The 16,747-nt window shown below is 44.7% G+C and overlaps 1 protein-coding gene across 1 annotated transcript in view; it reads left to right on the forward strand.

Annotated features, from left to right (window-relative positions):
• ABCA12 (ATP binding cassette subfamily A member 12) overlaps positions 1-16,747 on the forward strand; it is a 78,885-nt gene that overhangs the window by 42,821 nt on the left and 19,317 nt on the right. Inside the window, 15 exon segments of the mRNA XM_015635530.3 lie at positions 1,348-1,462; positions 2,777-3,106; positions 3,999-4,068; positions 4,170-4,304; positions 4,968-5,123; positions 5,840-6,017; positions 7,493-7,711; positions 8,349-8,545; positions 9,152-9,312; positions 10,081-10,305; positions 11,085-11,211; positions 12,506-12,758; positions 13,923-14,009; positions 14,802-14,895; positions 16,370-16,497. Of these exon segments, the coding sequence (XP_015491016.1) occupies positions 1,348-1,462; positions 2,777-3,106; positions 3,999-4,068; positions 4,170-4,304; positions 4,968-5,123; positions 5,840-6,017; positions 7,493-7,711; positions 8,349-8,545; positions 9,152-9,312; positions 10,081-10,305; positions 11,085-11,211; positions 12,506-12,758; positions 13,923-14,009; positions 14,802-14,895; positions 16,370-16,497 (2,475 nt within the window).

Below are 16,747 nucleotides of genomic sequence, written 5' to 3' on the forward strand. Positions count from 1 at the left end.
TATTTTTTGGGAGCTATAAGGTACCATTTAGGAGCCACAGCAGACCTGTAAATCTCCTGTGGGAGCTGTCACTGAAGAGAGCTGGGGACCTATAGCCTCTCCTCAGGGCAGCAGCATGTGAGATGCCCACCAGGATACAGGCAGGAAGCATCCAAACCCAGTTCAGCAGCAAATTCCTGGGATATTGCTGAGAGAGAGTTTTGTACAGTGATTAACTGGCTGCTGGAAACACTGACTCCAGTGCTGTCTCCTCCTTTTTGTTCTTGGGCTGCTGGGAAAACCACTTGCCTTTGGGTTTCCCTCCCCATCCTGGGTTTAGAGGGAAGTGTTTGCTCAATTATTAAAACACCTCAAATCTTTGGATTTGCGTCCAGCAGAAGTCAACACAAAATGCCTGCTTATTAATTTTTATTTCACAGTTAGCATCCTGTAGAGAAAAGTGAGGGAATATATATATATATATAAACCAGTACACAAAAGGTGTTGGGCTATGCTGAACTTTTAAGAGCCTTTCTTGGTTCTTTATAAGTAAAGCTCCATTTGTGTGGGAGCATTTCCTGAAATGCTGGTTTATAGGACATTTTCAGCTTTACAGTTAAAAAAAAAATTAAAAACAAATGTAATGTTCATTTCTCACTCTTATTGTACATTATTTCAGGAGTAACATTGATTATGGATTTTAAGCCAGGTTTAGAAATTAAGGAGGAAAGCATAAGCCCTGCAGATGCAATGAAGGGGATCTCCTACTATAAAAGTTTACTTTCCATGGCAAAAGGAGAAATTTATTGTTGGCCATTGGGTTTTTTTCCTTCACACATTTGGCACTGGAAGAAGTTTCAATTAAAATAAGGAGCCACAAAATGTGTTCTGGGTCTGCCTGTCCTGTGGGGTGATAAGACAATCTGTAGGAAAGCACCCACATCCAGGCTCCAACACCAGGAAATATGGCCTGATCATGAAATTTGGCCATTATATGTGTGAACAGAACTGGGAATTGTGGCTGGTTGTTGTGATGTTTCCAAATGGAATGCAGTCCATCAGAGAGCCAGGAGATGCCACTGTGCTTCCTGCTCCTGCCAGTGGTGCTGCTGAGCAAGGAAATCCCTCTGCAACTTATAAAAATAAAAATAAAAAGATTCTGAGCACTCAGGAGTTTGATGAATAGAAAATCCCATGCAATGGCAAAGGAGTCCTTTTTTTTGTAATTACTAATTTTACTCCACATTTTGAAATATAAGCATGTCTTTTCCTGTGCCAGAGTATTGTTCTGAAAAATATATTCTTGTATAAAGCCTTAATCCCAAGAACATTTTATATTCAGCTAAAGCCTGCTTTTGCCTTTTACAGGTTCTTAACCAGCGTGACCTACTCTCTTCCATTTGCTCTGATGGCTGCCTGGGTGCTGTTTATAGCTGATTTTGTTAAAACACTTGTTCAGGAGAAAGATCTGAGGCTTTATGAGGTATGGGGAAACTTTCTGGGGTGTGCAGAATTATAAACAGATTTTCCTCATTTGTGGTTAGTGTGTCTGATGTTCAGTGTTAAATGAAGCAAAACAAGCATTAAGGAAAATATTCTAGATAGCTATTGTTTGACCTGCAGTGTGTGAGTTCTGACATTATAATCAAGCTCAAAGCCATGGAAATGCAGGGTGTTTGCCCTTCAAGTGGAGGGAATATTGCTTTGCAGTGCTGAACACAGGATACATGGGCACCTCACAAAATTACAGGGTTTCTGAAGATTTAAAGCTCTCTAAAAATTGACTTTGAGTCATACCTACTGGGGACAAAGACATGAAAAGTGACTTATTTCCTATCCTTGAAGTTATTATACTTAATATTTCAGAAGGTGCTACATATTACATCAGCTCCTCTGAAATGAAGTTCTTCATTGAGGTTGCCTGTTGGAAGAGAAATGACATTGAGTATTTATTAAATTAATTCAGGTTTTCAGTGTGATCACTGTCAACAGAGATGAACAGCAAAAAAATTTGTCAAACTAAGCTTCAGCAAGCAACAAAAGCTTTGAGCAGATTTGTTTTTTATCCAACACCATGGAAACAAATTCACCAAAAACACTTCCAAGAAAGGACACTCTGACCTGTGATGAGGTGGAAAATGAATGAACCCCCTGTGTGTGCTCCCTGGCAGCCCCCTACTCTAATTTAGGCAACCACTTCCACTGTCTCCAAGGACCAGGGCATCACTAATCTCTTTAGCTGTGTAATAATGCACAAGAAGACACCAGCACCTCTAGTTTCTCCTGGATTTATCAATATGAATTTACAGTTTTATGCAAGTATGGGGAATTAATCATCAGCTAACATAAATTAATATTTTTTCCTTGTAACTATAGTAATTTAGCTTTTATTTGTTGTCTTGGGGTTGTGTGAGAAAAAGGTCTGGTTTCAAAGACGTTTGAGAGCTTTTAAGCTTAAGTCACTGTGTCAATTATCATTATTAAAAATACAAATAACCAAAAGACTTCAGAAAAGTTACAAGCCTAAGGCCAGAAGCTGCTTTGGACCTTGTGGACTGTGACTCTTGATCCTTGCAGGTCTTGTTTGGGCTGTTCTTTTCCAACAGACTGCTTTGCAAACCTTGGCCATTCCTGAAATGGGAATTGTGCGTGGTTTGTCCCTGGATAGAACGAGCACAGTCTAATTGCAGGCCCTGTCCAGAAGCTGGAAAAAGAAATCATTCAATATCAACAGAAAGATCTCTTAATTTTTCTCAAATGCCACTTGTGATTGTTATTTTGACCTTCCTCTCTGCAGTACATGAAGATGATGGGTGTCAATGCCAGCAGCCATTTCATCGCCTGGTTCATCGAGTGTGCCATCTTCCTCCTGATTACTGTCACCTTCCTCATTGTTGTTTTGAAAGTGGGTGAGATCCTTCCCAAAACAGACACAGCACTCCTGTTCCTGTACCTGATGGACTACAGCCTGTCCATCATAGCAATGAGCTACTTCATCAGTGTTTTCTTCAACAACACCAACATCGCAGCCTTGGTGGGCAGCCTCGTGTACATCCTCACCTTCTTCCCCTTCATCGTGCTGCTCGTCATCGAGAATCACTTGAGCTTCTCTGTCAAGAGCCTCCTGGTTAGTTCTGCTTCTCCACATTTCCAGGCATGGTGTGCAGGCAGGGACCTCAGTGCACTCCAGCTCTTACTGTATCTCATGTCCCAAACACAGGGGAGTTGGGAGCTGGGTGTCTTTTTGTGTTCCATCAGTGGGTGTTGACAGGCACAGTAGGAGAGTTGGCCATGGCCTGTTTGAGGGACACGTGGGATTAGCTGTGTCCCATGACTGAAGGCACTACTTGTGGAATTTCAGTGAGTTCCCACCTGCCAGCTGAATCACAGTAGTTTGAGCTATGTCCTTTCCCCTTTGGGATTGCAAAGGAAAATGGGCTGCTTTCACCCACTCTGAAAAGCCAGGCTGTCTCAGTAAGAGGTTTGGGTAGCAGGGCTGGCTCTGCTCATTGCTGCCTCAGATCATTCTTTGGCTTCCTGTGTCTCAAATTCCTAGACATGGGAGTAGATGTAAAGCCTTGTTTCTTACCAAGGGGCAGACTAGGGTAGGTGTTAGGTTCTAGAAGCCAGACTTGTTTTCTTTGAGTCACCAAATTCAGGAAATGACATCTGTTAATGCAAGTGGCAAAATAATTAACCACATGGCTCCATAAGGTAATTCTCAAGTACTGCTGTATTTCAAAAGCCTAAAATAAAGTCCTGTATGAGGGGAGGAAGTTGCATCCTGGGTGTGGAAGCAAAAGAAAGTCAAGCTCTAAGGAGACATTTCAGCCTGTCACCAGGTAGCACTTCCCATCACAGTCCAGTGCTCCTTGTGACTGCTGGGAAAAAAACAAACCCAACACTCATTTTTCTGGCTGTTGGAATAACCCACTGAGGTACTTGATTGGTTGACTGACCTGACTTCTCTTTGAGACTAATTCTAATGTTTCTTGTTTTCAATTTTGTTTATTCCCCAGAGTCTGTTGTCTCCCACTGCCTTCAGTTATGCAAGTCAATACATTGCTCGCTACGAGGCACAGGGCATAGGTGAGTTTATGGCAGACAAAGCCAGGCTTCAAGCTCTCCTGGGGGTGATATTTCACTGCCTGAGATGGGCTCTGATTGTATTTCTCAATTCTTCTCTGCAGGACTGCAGTGGGACAACATGTACAAGTCCCCAATGATTGGAGACAACACTTCCTTTGGCTGGATGTGCTGGCTCATTCTGATAGACTCCTTCATTTACTTCATCCTGGGGTGGTACATAAGGAATGTTTTTCCAGGTAGGGATGCAAAGCATTGAGGGTGGTGCTGTAGCATCTCTTTTGGAGAACAATGAACAGAGCTGGCTGGGGCAGTGACACAGTGCACACCCTCTGTCCCAGACCAAAGGGAGCACAACTTTGTGGATGTCTGAGCCTATTAATGGCACTGAGAGAGAGCAGAGCAAGGGAGAATTAGGGTTTTTCAACCTATCAGATGGGTTGGTGGGTCTTCTGAAGAAGCTGAAGCCAAGGGCACAGGAGGGTGGGATTGCAGTCTAATGGATGAGAGTGGAGCATGTTAGACTGCATTTGTCAGCTGAATGATTTCTAGCTGTGTCACTTACATCATTTGGTTTCAAAAAGTAATTCCTGCCTTGGGCAAGAGCCAGTACATTTGTCTTTTGCTTTTCTTCCCCACCTAATGAAGCAGTCCATTGGCATACAGAAATCTACCCAGTGGAAAATGTAAAGTTCTCCTGCCCTCCAGCCATGGAGTTACTCTGAATAACAAATTAGTGAGTGCTTCCTATTGTGCCAAACAGAAAAACTCTCTACCAAGTCCTGGTAGTGCATGAACACATCAAGAAATCTCTGTGAAGTGAACTTTTTCTATTTTAAGTGCACCCCAACAGTGGTACTTGCTGAGGAGCAGATACCTGAAGGAGACTCCTGTTCCTGCAGGTAGATATGGCATGGCTGCTCCCTGGTACTTCCCACTGCTTCCATCTTACTGGATTGAATACAACAGCTACCTGCCCTTCTGGAATGAGAAACAAAGAGGCATGCTCTTCTCCAAGCTGATGTTAAGGAAAGAAGCCACCCTCCCCAATAAAATATGTAAGTGGATACTAGATGGAGTAGCAATAATAACTTATATTTTGGGTAAACAAAGCCAAATTTGTGAAGGGGCACCATACTCAGAAAACACCACTGATCATTATTTTGAAGCACAGGAAAAATTGAAAGCTGGCATTCACATGAATGCAGATTTGGCCCTTAAATTTTATTTTTCCTCTTTGTTGTGGAGAGTCAGTACTGATTTTCACACACATATTCATGTGTGTTGTAGTTGGACAGTCCACGCCTGTCTCTATGTGTAGAAATACACTTTTGTTTCAACAAGCAAATACAGGTTTCCACTTGGCACATCATTGCTTATCTCTTTAAATATTTAGCCTGTAAAATTTTGAGATAACACATAAAAACTTGCTGGTTCCACCTAATTGGAAATAACTCTGTAGTTTTTTCTTCGTGTCCTCTAATTTTCTGTGCTTGTTTAGTATAAATAAAGTTAGGTGCTCTGAAACACCTAAATATGAGACCTTTTCAGAAGTGATTAATGCCTGTTGTCAGGAGTTATTAGAAGCTTCAGAAGTAAGAAGGAAAAATCCCAGAGAGCTCAAAATGATGCAGTTCCAGTGACATGTTCTCAATATTCCCAGCTGAAAGGCACCTGCCTTTGCTGTAATTTGGTGTTCTCTGAGATGAGAAAAGCAGCACAACACCTGCTGCACTGTAGTAACTGTCCCTGACCCCTCTCTTTGGTGTCAAAGGTGCCCCCCACCCTCATGTGGAACCAGAGCCCACTGACCTCACCTTGGGAGTCTCCCTCCACGGCATAACAAAGGTTTATGGATCCAAAGCTGCAGTGGACAACCTCAGCCTCAACTTTTATGAAGGGAATATCACTTCCCTGCTGGGACACAATGGAGCTGGGAAAACTACAACCATGTATGTATCCTTTAAAGCAGCTCTTTTTTATCCTGTGGGGTGTGGCTGGGTGAGCGAGGGGGCAAGTGGGGCTGTGCAGCAGCAGGAGACTCAGGAAAGTGCTTCATGAGACCAAATCCCTTGTGTAGTTTCATCTTGTTCATAAATGATCTCAGGAGTTCCTTCATCTGTTAGAGTTCTTTAGGTTCTAAAAGGTGCTTTTCTGCTTAGGAACATGCTTTTTTAATCTGGTGAGATGCCTGGGACAGCACAGCAGCTGTTCAGGTGTTTTGTTCCATGGCCTGGGGTTAGGTTGTTCTGGAAGCTGTAGGGAACTCCTGCACACACCAAAGCTGAAGTGGTATTAGCAAGAAAACTTAATATACACTTCAGGTGTACAGAGTCATGTGTTGACTGGGCTGGAATGGCAGGGGATTAATGCACTGGCCTTTCAGCCTTGCTGTTTATAAATTATTATTTGACTTGTTAGATAACAGCACTAAAACAGACCTGTAGAACTTGATTTCTCCACTGATATATATGTGCATATCTCTGAAAGCAACATTAAGCTGATAAATAGAAGCCTCAGAAGAGCCAAAACCAGTAAGACAGATGTGTGCTTCACCTCAGCTTATTATCAATTCACCTCATATTCTGTTTGCAAAGTGTAGCAAAGGTGATATGCAGAAAAGTATAAAACCTCCCTGAAATTTAGCACGGGCTCCAAATCCTGAGTAAGGTCACAAGTTACTGCTTTTTAATGATGTTAAAAGTCCCAGGAGAGAGAAAAAAACTGCAAAGGTGAAGGGCAGTCTGAGATGCATCTTCTCCCTTTAGTCCCTGCAGGACAGCACCAAAAATGAGCTGTAATGTGCAAGCAGTTATTCTGAGCAGAGGGAGTTTGACTCAGCTCTTGCTTGGTGGGTGATTATTTGCTTGAACCAGATGAAAGTGCTGCCCACTGTGAGGTGTCTCATCCAGAAGTCCTCTCCCATTTCTCGTGGATAATGGCAGTGAAATCAGGTTTCCATGCTCTGCTGTGGCTGGTCAGACAAAGAGGTGGTTTTCACTCTCAGCTGTGGTTACAATATGAGGCTGGCTGGACACTCCAGGCAAACCTCAGAGAATAAAGAGTAACTGCATTATATGAATTCCCAGTAATTAAACTGGAAGTCAAGGGCATTCCTGAGTGTGTGGGACATGCATGGTCTGACCTAGGGAGAGGGAGGCTGAAGCAGTAGAGGTGAGGAGCAGCCAGGGTGAGCTTGGAGCTTGCCCTTGCAATCCCATGGAGGGGAACAAGGATGTCCCTGGATGTTAATTGGCCTCTGCTCTGCCAGAGCATGGCTGGGCAGCAGGAAACAGAGGGCAGTGGTGTCTGGCTGGAAGGAGTGGGATACCAGAAAGCCTTGGAAGTGGTGACAGCTACAGACAAAAACATTACCCATGGCTTCCTCCTTTTTCTAACTCCCCCTTTATATTTATTTCTCCTTCAGATCTATTTTGACCGGGTTGTTCCCTACATCATCAGGCACGATCTTTGTGTACGGCAAAGACATCAGGACTGACCAGGAGGTGATCAGGAAGAACATGGGGGTGTGCATGCAGCACAACGTGCTCTTCAACTACCTCACCACCAAGGAGCACCTGCTGCTCTATGGCTACATAAAAGTCCCTCATTGCAGCAAACACGAGCTCTACCAAGAAGTGAAGAGGTACAAAAGTAGCAGGGTGGGAGAAGGGAGAGAGGGCTGCCAAAATTGTTGGGTGGTGGTGCCAGTGCCCCTGCAAAGCTCAAAGTTGTGGGTTGGAGGTCTTGTTGCAGCTCCAGCTTAGGGTTCAAATGGTGCCTGGCTCTGACTAGAGGAATATATTGATACTTATGCTGTAAGAATCTCTTCTCCAGGGGGTTTACAGGCTGCTGTTGCAATTATTTGGAGATGAATTTATAGGCCTATGGGTCTACTCCTTGTTGCTTCACAGTTTTCCCTGGGAAGAGATTTAATCAACCAGTCAGAAAGATGACGTTGGCTTTATTGGTTCTGCGGAGAAACGAAGCAGCCAGACCGTCCCAGGGAGTTTGGATCTTGGTGTCTTGGTTGATGGGGTTGAGCCTTTAACCTTGACTTGTCAGATGAAAACTTTGAAAACATCCTCAGAAACGTTTAAAATTAAAATCCCAATGGCTGAGCTGCAGGGTGACTCTACACTGTGACCACTCAGCAGAGCAGTCCATACTTGAGCAGGTTTTCATTTGCAGTTACAGTTCTTTTTCAGGTATTTTCAGATTCCCTGCTTGGAAAAGATGCTCGAAGGATGAATTTTGGAGGTTGTTTTCCCTCTGTTTTCCAGGACTTTGAAGGAGACTGGGCTGTACAGCCATCGTCACAAGCTGGCTGGCACTCTGTCTGGGGGGATGAAGAGGAAATTATCCATAGCTATTGCTCTCCTGGGGGGATCCAGGGTGGTGATTCTGGATGAACCAACCACAGGGGTGGATCCCTGCTCCAGGAGGAGTATTTGGGAAATCATCTCCAAGAATAAGAAAGGTACTGTGATGAGAGGAGATGCTGCCCACAGACAAAGGGGATTTGTCTTTACAAAGATGGTGCCAGTGGCTTTGAATTTGGGGTTTTGGAGGCCAGAGAGAGAAAAAATTTGGAAGACTGGGATTTTGCAGTTCTGGAGAGTGCATCCTGGTTGATTTCTGTAAATTCACAGTGTCATTTAAAAACTAACTTTGCCATAGAACTCAGCTTACAGTACTGTAAAATTCATCTCTCTTGTTGCCTTTCATCCAGTTTCACTAATAATTACCAAAAAATGCAGTTGATTTTCACCTGATAGTCTGTGTCCCCTCATTCAGCTAGGCTTTCACCTTTCTCACTGCTGAGATAAGGAGAGATCTGACCAGAATGTGGTAAAAGAAAATGGCTATAAACATTCATTGCATTGGTTTAACAACGTGGACTTATTTGCCATGGATTGATCCCGAACAAGGGGGAGCTCTGGAACCCCTGCAATGATATTGATGATACCATTGTGTAGAGAAATACAGAAGTGTTTGAGAAAGGAAAGAAAATAACCCAAGTCCTTTTAAAATCCAGTTTTGCCATAAAACCAGGCGTTGATTCAGTGGTGACTGTGTTTTCCAGGCAGAACCATCATTCTCTCCACACATCACCTGGACGAAGCAGAAGTTCTGAGTGACCGGATCGCCTTCCTGGAGCATGGAGGGCTCAAATGTTGTGGCTCACCTTTCTACCTCAAGGAAACCTTTGGGGATGGCTACCACCTGACACTCACCAAAAAGAAGGTCTGTGTCTGAGCTGGTCCTAGAGCTCCTGGCTGCTCTGTCTCCAAAGGAGTCATCAGGGCTGGCTGAGGGGTGTATTGGCAGGAGATAAGTGATCTCTGTGGCCTTGGGAAAACAGAATGTCAGTGCTCTGCTTTGTTGAAAAAGAACAGGGTCTCCTTGAAGGTTAAAGGCAAGGCTGGGTGCAGAATATGAAGCTCTGGAGTTCAGGGGAATAAAGCAGATGACAAAAGCCCATCCAAAGTGTCTGGCCTGACACAAAGTGTTCTGCTTGCAGGGAGTGGAGAGCTCTGTTCTTGCTAGCACTTATTCCAGTGCTGGTGGTAACTCCAGCACACAGATACCATGAGAGACCATCCTCTCTTCCAGCCTGCTGGCACTGGAGACAGAGAAAATGAAAACAGACTCATGAACAAGCCCCATTTTTCCTGGGAAAAAGAGTGAGTTTGTGCTGGCAGCCACGTTAAGCTCTCTGGTGGCCAGGCTTTTTCTCTGTTGTTACAAACCTCTAGCAGTGCAAAGGGGTTGATTTGGCCCAGCCTGGTGAGGTTTTGGATGGACCAAGATCAGAAGAGTGTCACACTCCCTTTTTTAAGGGCCAGAAACCCACTTTCATCTGCTTTTGATATTTACCCTGACATGCTGGCTAGCTGGACTGAGATCACTTACCAGTTATGCTCTGGGACAGGATTCGGGCTACATCTTACAGGAGGAAGGTTGACCTTGCAACCTCTTCAGTGACCACAGAGTGTTTTCCTCCTTTTTCAGAACATGATAGAGGAATGTGACACCACAGCAGTGACCTCCTTGATCCAGTCCTATCTCCCAGAGGCTTATCTCAAGGAGGATATTGGTGGAGAGCTCGTGTACGTGCTTCCCCCCTTCAAGTCCACGGTGTCAGGGGCCTACCAGGCCCTTCTCAGAGCCCTGGACACCAGCTTGAATGATCTCCACCTGGGTTGCTACGGTATTTCCAACACAACTGTGGAAGAGGTATGAGCTCAGGAGCTGCTGGATCTGCTGAAATGTCATGGAGATTAATTTCACAGCACTGTGTGGCTCTGCTCTCTAATGTTAGGAATTATGTGAGGGTTTCAGCAGAGAGGAAGGGGTTACACTTAGGTGTACATGAGTGTGTAGATGCATCTATAAATTTATACATACCCTAATGCACTGTCTCACCTTGTTGACAGCTTTTTGATGTTTTACCCAGAAAATGGAGTTAGACTAAGGAGAGTAACACAGGCACCTTTCTGCCCATGGGAAATCTCTGGTCAAATAAACACATTTAATTGCATCAGAAATAAAAACTAAATGATGAGCAGTGATGACCCTTGTCTTGTAGAAGGAAGGGAGGGAGATTGTTACCCCCCTGCTCAGAATTTCTGGCTTTCTTTTAAGGTGTTTTCCTAAGGCAGCAAGAATAAGTTGCACATCATGTCCCATGTGCAGCTCAGGTGCCATGACTGCACACTCCCAGCACGGAGGCAGTGGCATTGTCAGGAGTCAGAGGGTAAATATGCCAGGGAAACAGTTTTGAGTTTCCACTGCTGCAGCAGAACAGAGACAGGAGGTGACAAGGAGCTGGACAACAATTTTATATGGAAAAAAAGTTAATTTCTCTCACGGAGCACAAAGGGGATAGAAAGAGGATTCTAGTACATAAATGCTGCACCAACTACAGCTACAAAGCAGGAGAGCGGATTCTGATAATTGTTTTGGTAAATGGAGTCATTTAGACAAATTTTCCTTCATATTTTCTTGCTCTCTAGGTGTTCCTCAATCTGACAAAAGAGCTAGTGAAGGACCAGCAAGAAGATGCTGCACTGCCCCACCAGCTGCCTGGAGTCAGTGGTGATGAAATGTCTCTGAGCACAGACACCTTCACAGAAAGAGACGGTACTCAATCACCTACAGGGTTTATTCCAGATTTACTGCAGATGCAAACGCTGACAGATAGACTGATTTGAGCTCCCTGTCTTCTTTCTTTGTTGAAAACCACATTTCACCCAGCCAGGAATCACAAACCCTATAAATTACTGGAAAAACAGCAGTCATCAGTCCTTTAGATCCCCTATTTTGGAACAGTCTGGATCACAGGATAAATTCCTAAAGGGGTTTTGTTTGCATCTGCCTTCCTTTAAATTGATCCAGGTCTTCATCTAATCAAATACAGCATGTGGGTGAAAGAGTAAATGTGTACCTGTGAAAGTAATTGCCATCATAGATGTAGAGGATTATTTCCCCATAACTAGTAGAATTGGAAAGAAACTTTGTGGATATCTCTTAGTCTGAAAAGCAGCACAACTCTGAGCTGCATCCTCCTTGCTGCTTTTTGCTGTGCCCCAGACACTGCAGTTTGGTAAAGGAGCCCAAGGGAGCAGATAGTGGGGTAGATTCAGAAGAGAACCAAGCTACACCACTATCCCTGAGGGTCTGAGACCTCCTAAAGGTGGCCCAAAAATGAGACATACCTGGCTGCAATGTTTTCTTGGCTTAGAAACATTGTTTTGTACTTACAAATATACCATTTATAGTTAGGGAGGCATCCAAGGGACAACACAGAGGTATTTTTGTACTTTTCAAAGCTGACCTGCACTGTAAATGTTACTGTAAACAGTCACTCGTAGAAAAGTGTTTTGTTCCACCCTTAAAAAAGGCTGAAAAGGATTTGCTTCATGGTGTATTTTATAGGTTAATATTTCATAAAGAAGAATAGCTGGCACAGGATTTGGCTCTGCTTTTAGTATACCACAAAAGCTGTCCATGCAAGAGGCCCAGTGGCTTGTGCTTGTGTTCTTATTTCAGGATTAATTTTGTGGTTTATTTTTCTGAGGACCTGCTTTTTAAATTATGAAAAATTTCAGCTCGCAAATCTAAAAGAAAAATACATTTCCTCTGTAACTTGCAGCTGGATAGGTAGGATGTAGATAACTTAAATAATCTGGAAGCCTGTGTTCCTCTTGCAAGGAAATGCACAATGAAAGTCACTACATGTGCACATTTGAAATTTAACAAAAGAAACTGGCGTTACATGAGCTGATGCCTGGAGCCCTGTCCCATTCCTGATCCTTGGATTTGCCATCTGTAAACGTGTGCAGGAAGTGAAACACCCTCCCAGAGTGCTCTAACCATCACTTCCCTGCATTGCACAAGTGCTCAGCCATGACCAAATGCCCACCTTTGTGTCCAGACCAGCTCCTGATCAGGTCCAAGAGCCTGCGGGGTTTGCCGCTGCTGCTGAAGAGAACTTCAGCCCTGTTCATCAAGAGGTTCCACCACACCCGGCGCGACGTGCGCGGCTTCATCGCCCAGGTCATCCTCCCCGTGCTCTTTGTGATGGCTGCCATGGGCCTGGGGACACTGAGGACCAAGGAGACCGAGTACCCCGAGCTGCTGCTGTCCCCCTCCCTCTATGGCACGGCTGACCAGGCAGATTTCTTCGGGTGAGTGCTGCTCACCCCGACTCCCCTTGGGTCAGAATGAGCCCTTCAGGGTTATTTCCTACACATAGGATATGTAGTTATGTTGTGCAGACAACACAGAGATACCCTGTTCCCAAGGGATCTCTGAGGAGATGGCTTGGCTCAGACCAGAAAGCTTCAGAAAAAACAACCTCTCGGTTGGATTTAACTATGAAATGTCTGAGGAATGTTCTTGGCGTTTCCCATTGGAGTCCTTCAGCCCCATAACAGCCATAGGGATTTTCTTAATATATACATTTCTTAATATATACATAATGCTGTTCCCCCAATATGAAATGAGGTAGCCACATCAGCTGCCTCCAACATTACAATTCTAGGAACAAATTCTATCCATCTTGTGAGCATTGCCCTCTCTGTTAGCACAGGATGTGCTTTCCTGGCCAGGCCCTGCTGGTCCGAGGCACACAGGCAATTGGAAGAACATGTGCTTTTCCAGGGTCCTCAGGATGTCACCACTGCATTATTTCATTCTCCTTAAAGATCCTGTTACCAAAAGAACTACAATTGGTATCATTCTGTTTTCACGTTGTGAACTTCTTTTCTTCTCTAGTAATTCTCAGCTCAAAGTCAGAAATATAAAATTTAGCTCTAAAGCCATCTGCTCTAGGTGTTCTTCCCAGGATACCTCACACCTTTCCTCCTGCTAGATGGGGTATGAGCCAGAGCTGCATGTCCAAGTCCTCTGTTCCTAACATTCCCTGCTTCTCCTGGTAGATCATTGCTGGAGAGCTGGGGCAGAACCAAGGACAATCTTCTTGAATGGTCAGAACTAAGCAGGTGTCACAGATGAGAGACCTGACTGAGACAGGGCTGCAAGCAGTGTCTGAAAATTGGAAAGTGCCTGAAAAATTCTTTTTCCCCATAAAGAGAATCTTGATTGTCCAAAAGTATCTTGCTTGGATCTAGAGGCAGCAAATCCCTGGAGTAGCTGAGGTGATGAGGGCTCCTTCTAAACCTGTGTGACTGTCCTCATATACTGCGTGTCCCTCAGTGCTGCTTCCACAAATACTCAATTATTCAACACCTTAAATCCTGTTTCATTCAAACACAGTTTTTCTCTGCACAGTGGTAGTGGAAGTTCTTTGAACCTTTTCCTGTTTTCTGTTTTTCTTCATTAATTCTTAGGAATTTTAATGAAACCACAGCTGCTTTAGTTTCTTCGATGCTGGCTTTCCCTGGGACGGATAACACGTGCATGAATGAAAGCAATTCGTAAGTTGTTCTTGGGGTTTTTTCCACTTAAACTCCAAACCTGCAAGAGAATTGGCATGACACTATTAGCCATTAGACCTTAATAACCATCTTTGATCATCAGCAAAATTCTCATGCATTGGACTCCTGCATTATTGGGAGTGATAAGGAAGCAGCTTTGTTGGTGGCAGGATGCCAGGATGAAAACGAGCAATTCTCCTCTCTGGGAAGTGGTCCTTGCCGCCCCAATAATTCCAATTATAACGTGAGCACACACAGCAAGTTCTCAGCACAGTGTTTGTTACCTCTGTCTAGAAGCTGTGCCACGAGGGCTGGTTTGTTTTGGGCTTTGCAGATAAATTCTCAGGGTGGTGAAATCCTGGGTGGACTCGAATGCTCGTGCAGGCAAATATTAACCCTGGGTGTTTGCAGTGACTGTCCAGGGTAAATCACAGGGGTGCCCAGGGATTGCCACAGCAACAGCCCTTATTTCTGGCTTGGTTTCAGATGCTTTTGGCCTCTGAGTGCCAATTCCTTGCCCTGTCCACTGTAGGAATGAAGTGGTGCCTGGATTCCATCTGATAGCTGAGCAAATCCAGGCACAGGGAACAGCAGGGAGGGCTCTCTGCCAAGGGGCACAGGAGGCAGCAGGGCGCTGGGGATTCCCTGAACCACCCAGAGCTGACAAGAAGCTCTGCTTTTTTGCTGGAGCTGCTCAACTGCCAGCCTTGCTGTCATTAAACATGACAGCAATTAGCTTGGTTTGCACACCTGAGCACGGAGAGCCTCAGAGGAAAATGTGTTCCTTTTCAGGCAGTGTTTAACAGAGGACATGCTTGGCCAGTGGATTACCAGTGGAAACCAGAGAACTAAGTATTCTGCCTGCAACTGCACAGATGGCATCCAGGTAACTTGGATAAACCCAAAAGTGAGGGGGCTTGGGGGATAATTGAGGGCCTTGTTTGCTGGGAGTGGCTGGCATGATGCTGAGGCAGATTCAGCATTCTGAGTCCTCCTGTCTCTCTTTGGCCTTGTTGAATTTGTACACTGGATAACCACTGTCTGCTCCAGTTTGGGGAGAGGAAAGGAAACAGCATCCTCAGAAGATTCACACCCTAACATCCCTGCCTTGCTCCCTATGGTGGGAAAAGGTTTAATGGTGCTTTTGAGTGTTGTATGATTGACAGAGGTGAGCATGTGTTTAAGAGGAAGATTTCATCTTATGCAAGCACTGTCACGATATAAAATCACAGCTACTTTTGCTGCTTGCTCTTCAGAATTTATGCGAACTCCAGATCTGCTCCTTCTTCTAAATATTAATGATTAATAATATTAATTGTTTGCATTACAGTGGTACCTACAGAGCCAGATATGGGTACTTCTGGGGTTTGCATGCACATGTGGAAAAATCAGATTTTTCCCCAAGGGTGTTACAATTTTACAGTTCAGTTTGGGGCTGAGCTCTCCTCCCTCCAGTGCTGTTCACCTGTCCTCAGCTTTTTTTCCATAGCAAATAAACTCATGGCACAATGTGATGTCTTTTAGCATAAAGGATGTACTTAGCTGAATGTTTCTAGTCATTCTTTAAAATGCAGCTATTCTGTAGAGTTTTCTGGACATACACTTAATTTCACATCATTAAAAGTGTTGGCATAATTTCTCCAGCAAGTTGGGATAATGTTCAAAGCTGATTCTCACCTCCAGCAGACACAGGCAGGTGTTCCTCAGCATGGAGGAAGCTATTTTGTGTATTCAGATGAGCAGATGCACAATGGGGGAGTCCAGGGCTTTTGTTATGGATGAGCTGAAGGAAGCAGCTAACATGCTGTCTGGGAGGACACTTCAACCTCATGAAACACCGATGTGACTTTGGCCCTCAGCATGTTAAATTATATATTCAGGACTAATTCAAGGTTTCTCTGAAGCCCAGGAAAACATTTCCAGTGACTGACAGCAAAGCAGAAATGTAGAGTGTAGCTGCTGTGAAATGGAAGATGAGAGTTTGAGGCCACCACAGAGTTTTCTGCTCTGTGAGTTGTTTTGCCCTCTGCAGTTGTCTGTGCAGTCACTCTGCTAAGTAGGATCAGCCTAAACTCAGCCAAAATCTTCCTACATAGCATGAAGCACATTTCAAGGTCCCACTGATGCCAGTAGAACTGAAGGGTAGATTTAAGCAGAGGTTGTTTTTAAGCACATCCCTGAATGTGTTGGGGCCAGTGTGCAGGGATTTGTGCCGTGTGTCCGTGCAGCCTGGCTTGGGAAGGAGCAGCCTCTGCAGGAACGAGGCTCAGAATGCTGCTATGACAGCATTCTTGTCCCAGTGTGGTGGTTTTTAGTTAAAACACAAACACTAAAGTTTTTCTTTGCTTGTCTCCCCTCAGACATGTCCACAGACCAATTACACTCCTCCTCACAGAAGGACCTTCTCCACACGGACACTTTACAACCTGACAGGGCACAATGTGGAGACCTACATCCTGGCAACCACCAAGGACTTCCTGCAGAAACGGTACAGCCCAAACTGCCCTCCCTCTCTGCTGAGTGGAGCTGGGAGCAGGGCAGGACATCCCACACGTGTCACATCCCCTCTGCCTGAAGAGGTGGCAGTGCAGAAGGGGTTTAGAATCTGGGGAAAGGAGCTAAAGCGTCCTGCAATGATGGATAAAAAATAAAGTGCTCGTGGAAGTGCTCTGATCACAGCAGATCGTGGCCTGGGGATAACGTGTCAATCACCTGGCACCTTGGGGCTGGATCTGCAG

Source organism: Parus major, chromosome 7 (assembly GCF_001522545.3).
Source record: "Parus major isolate Abel chromosome 7, Parus_major1.1, whole genome shotgun sequence".
Classification (NCBI taxonomy): domain Eukaryota; kingdom Metazoa; phylum Chordata; class Aves; order Passeriformes; family Paridae; genus Parus; species Parus major.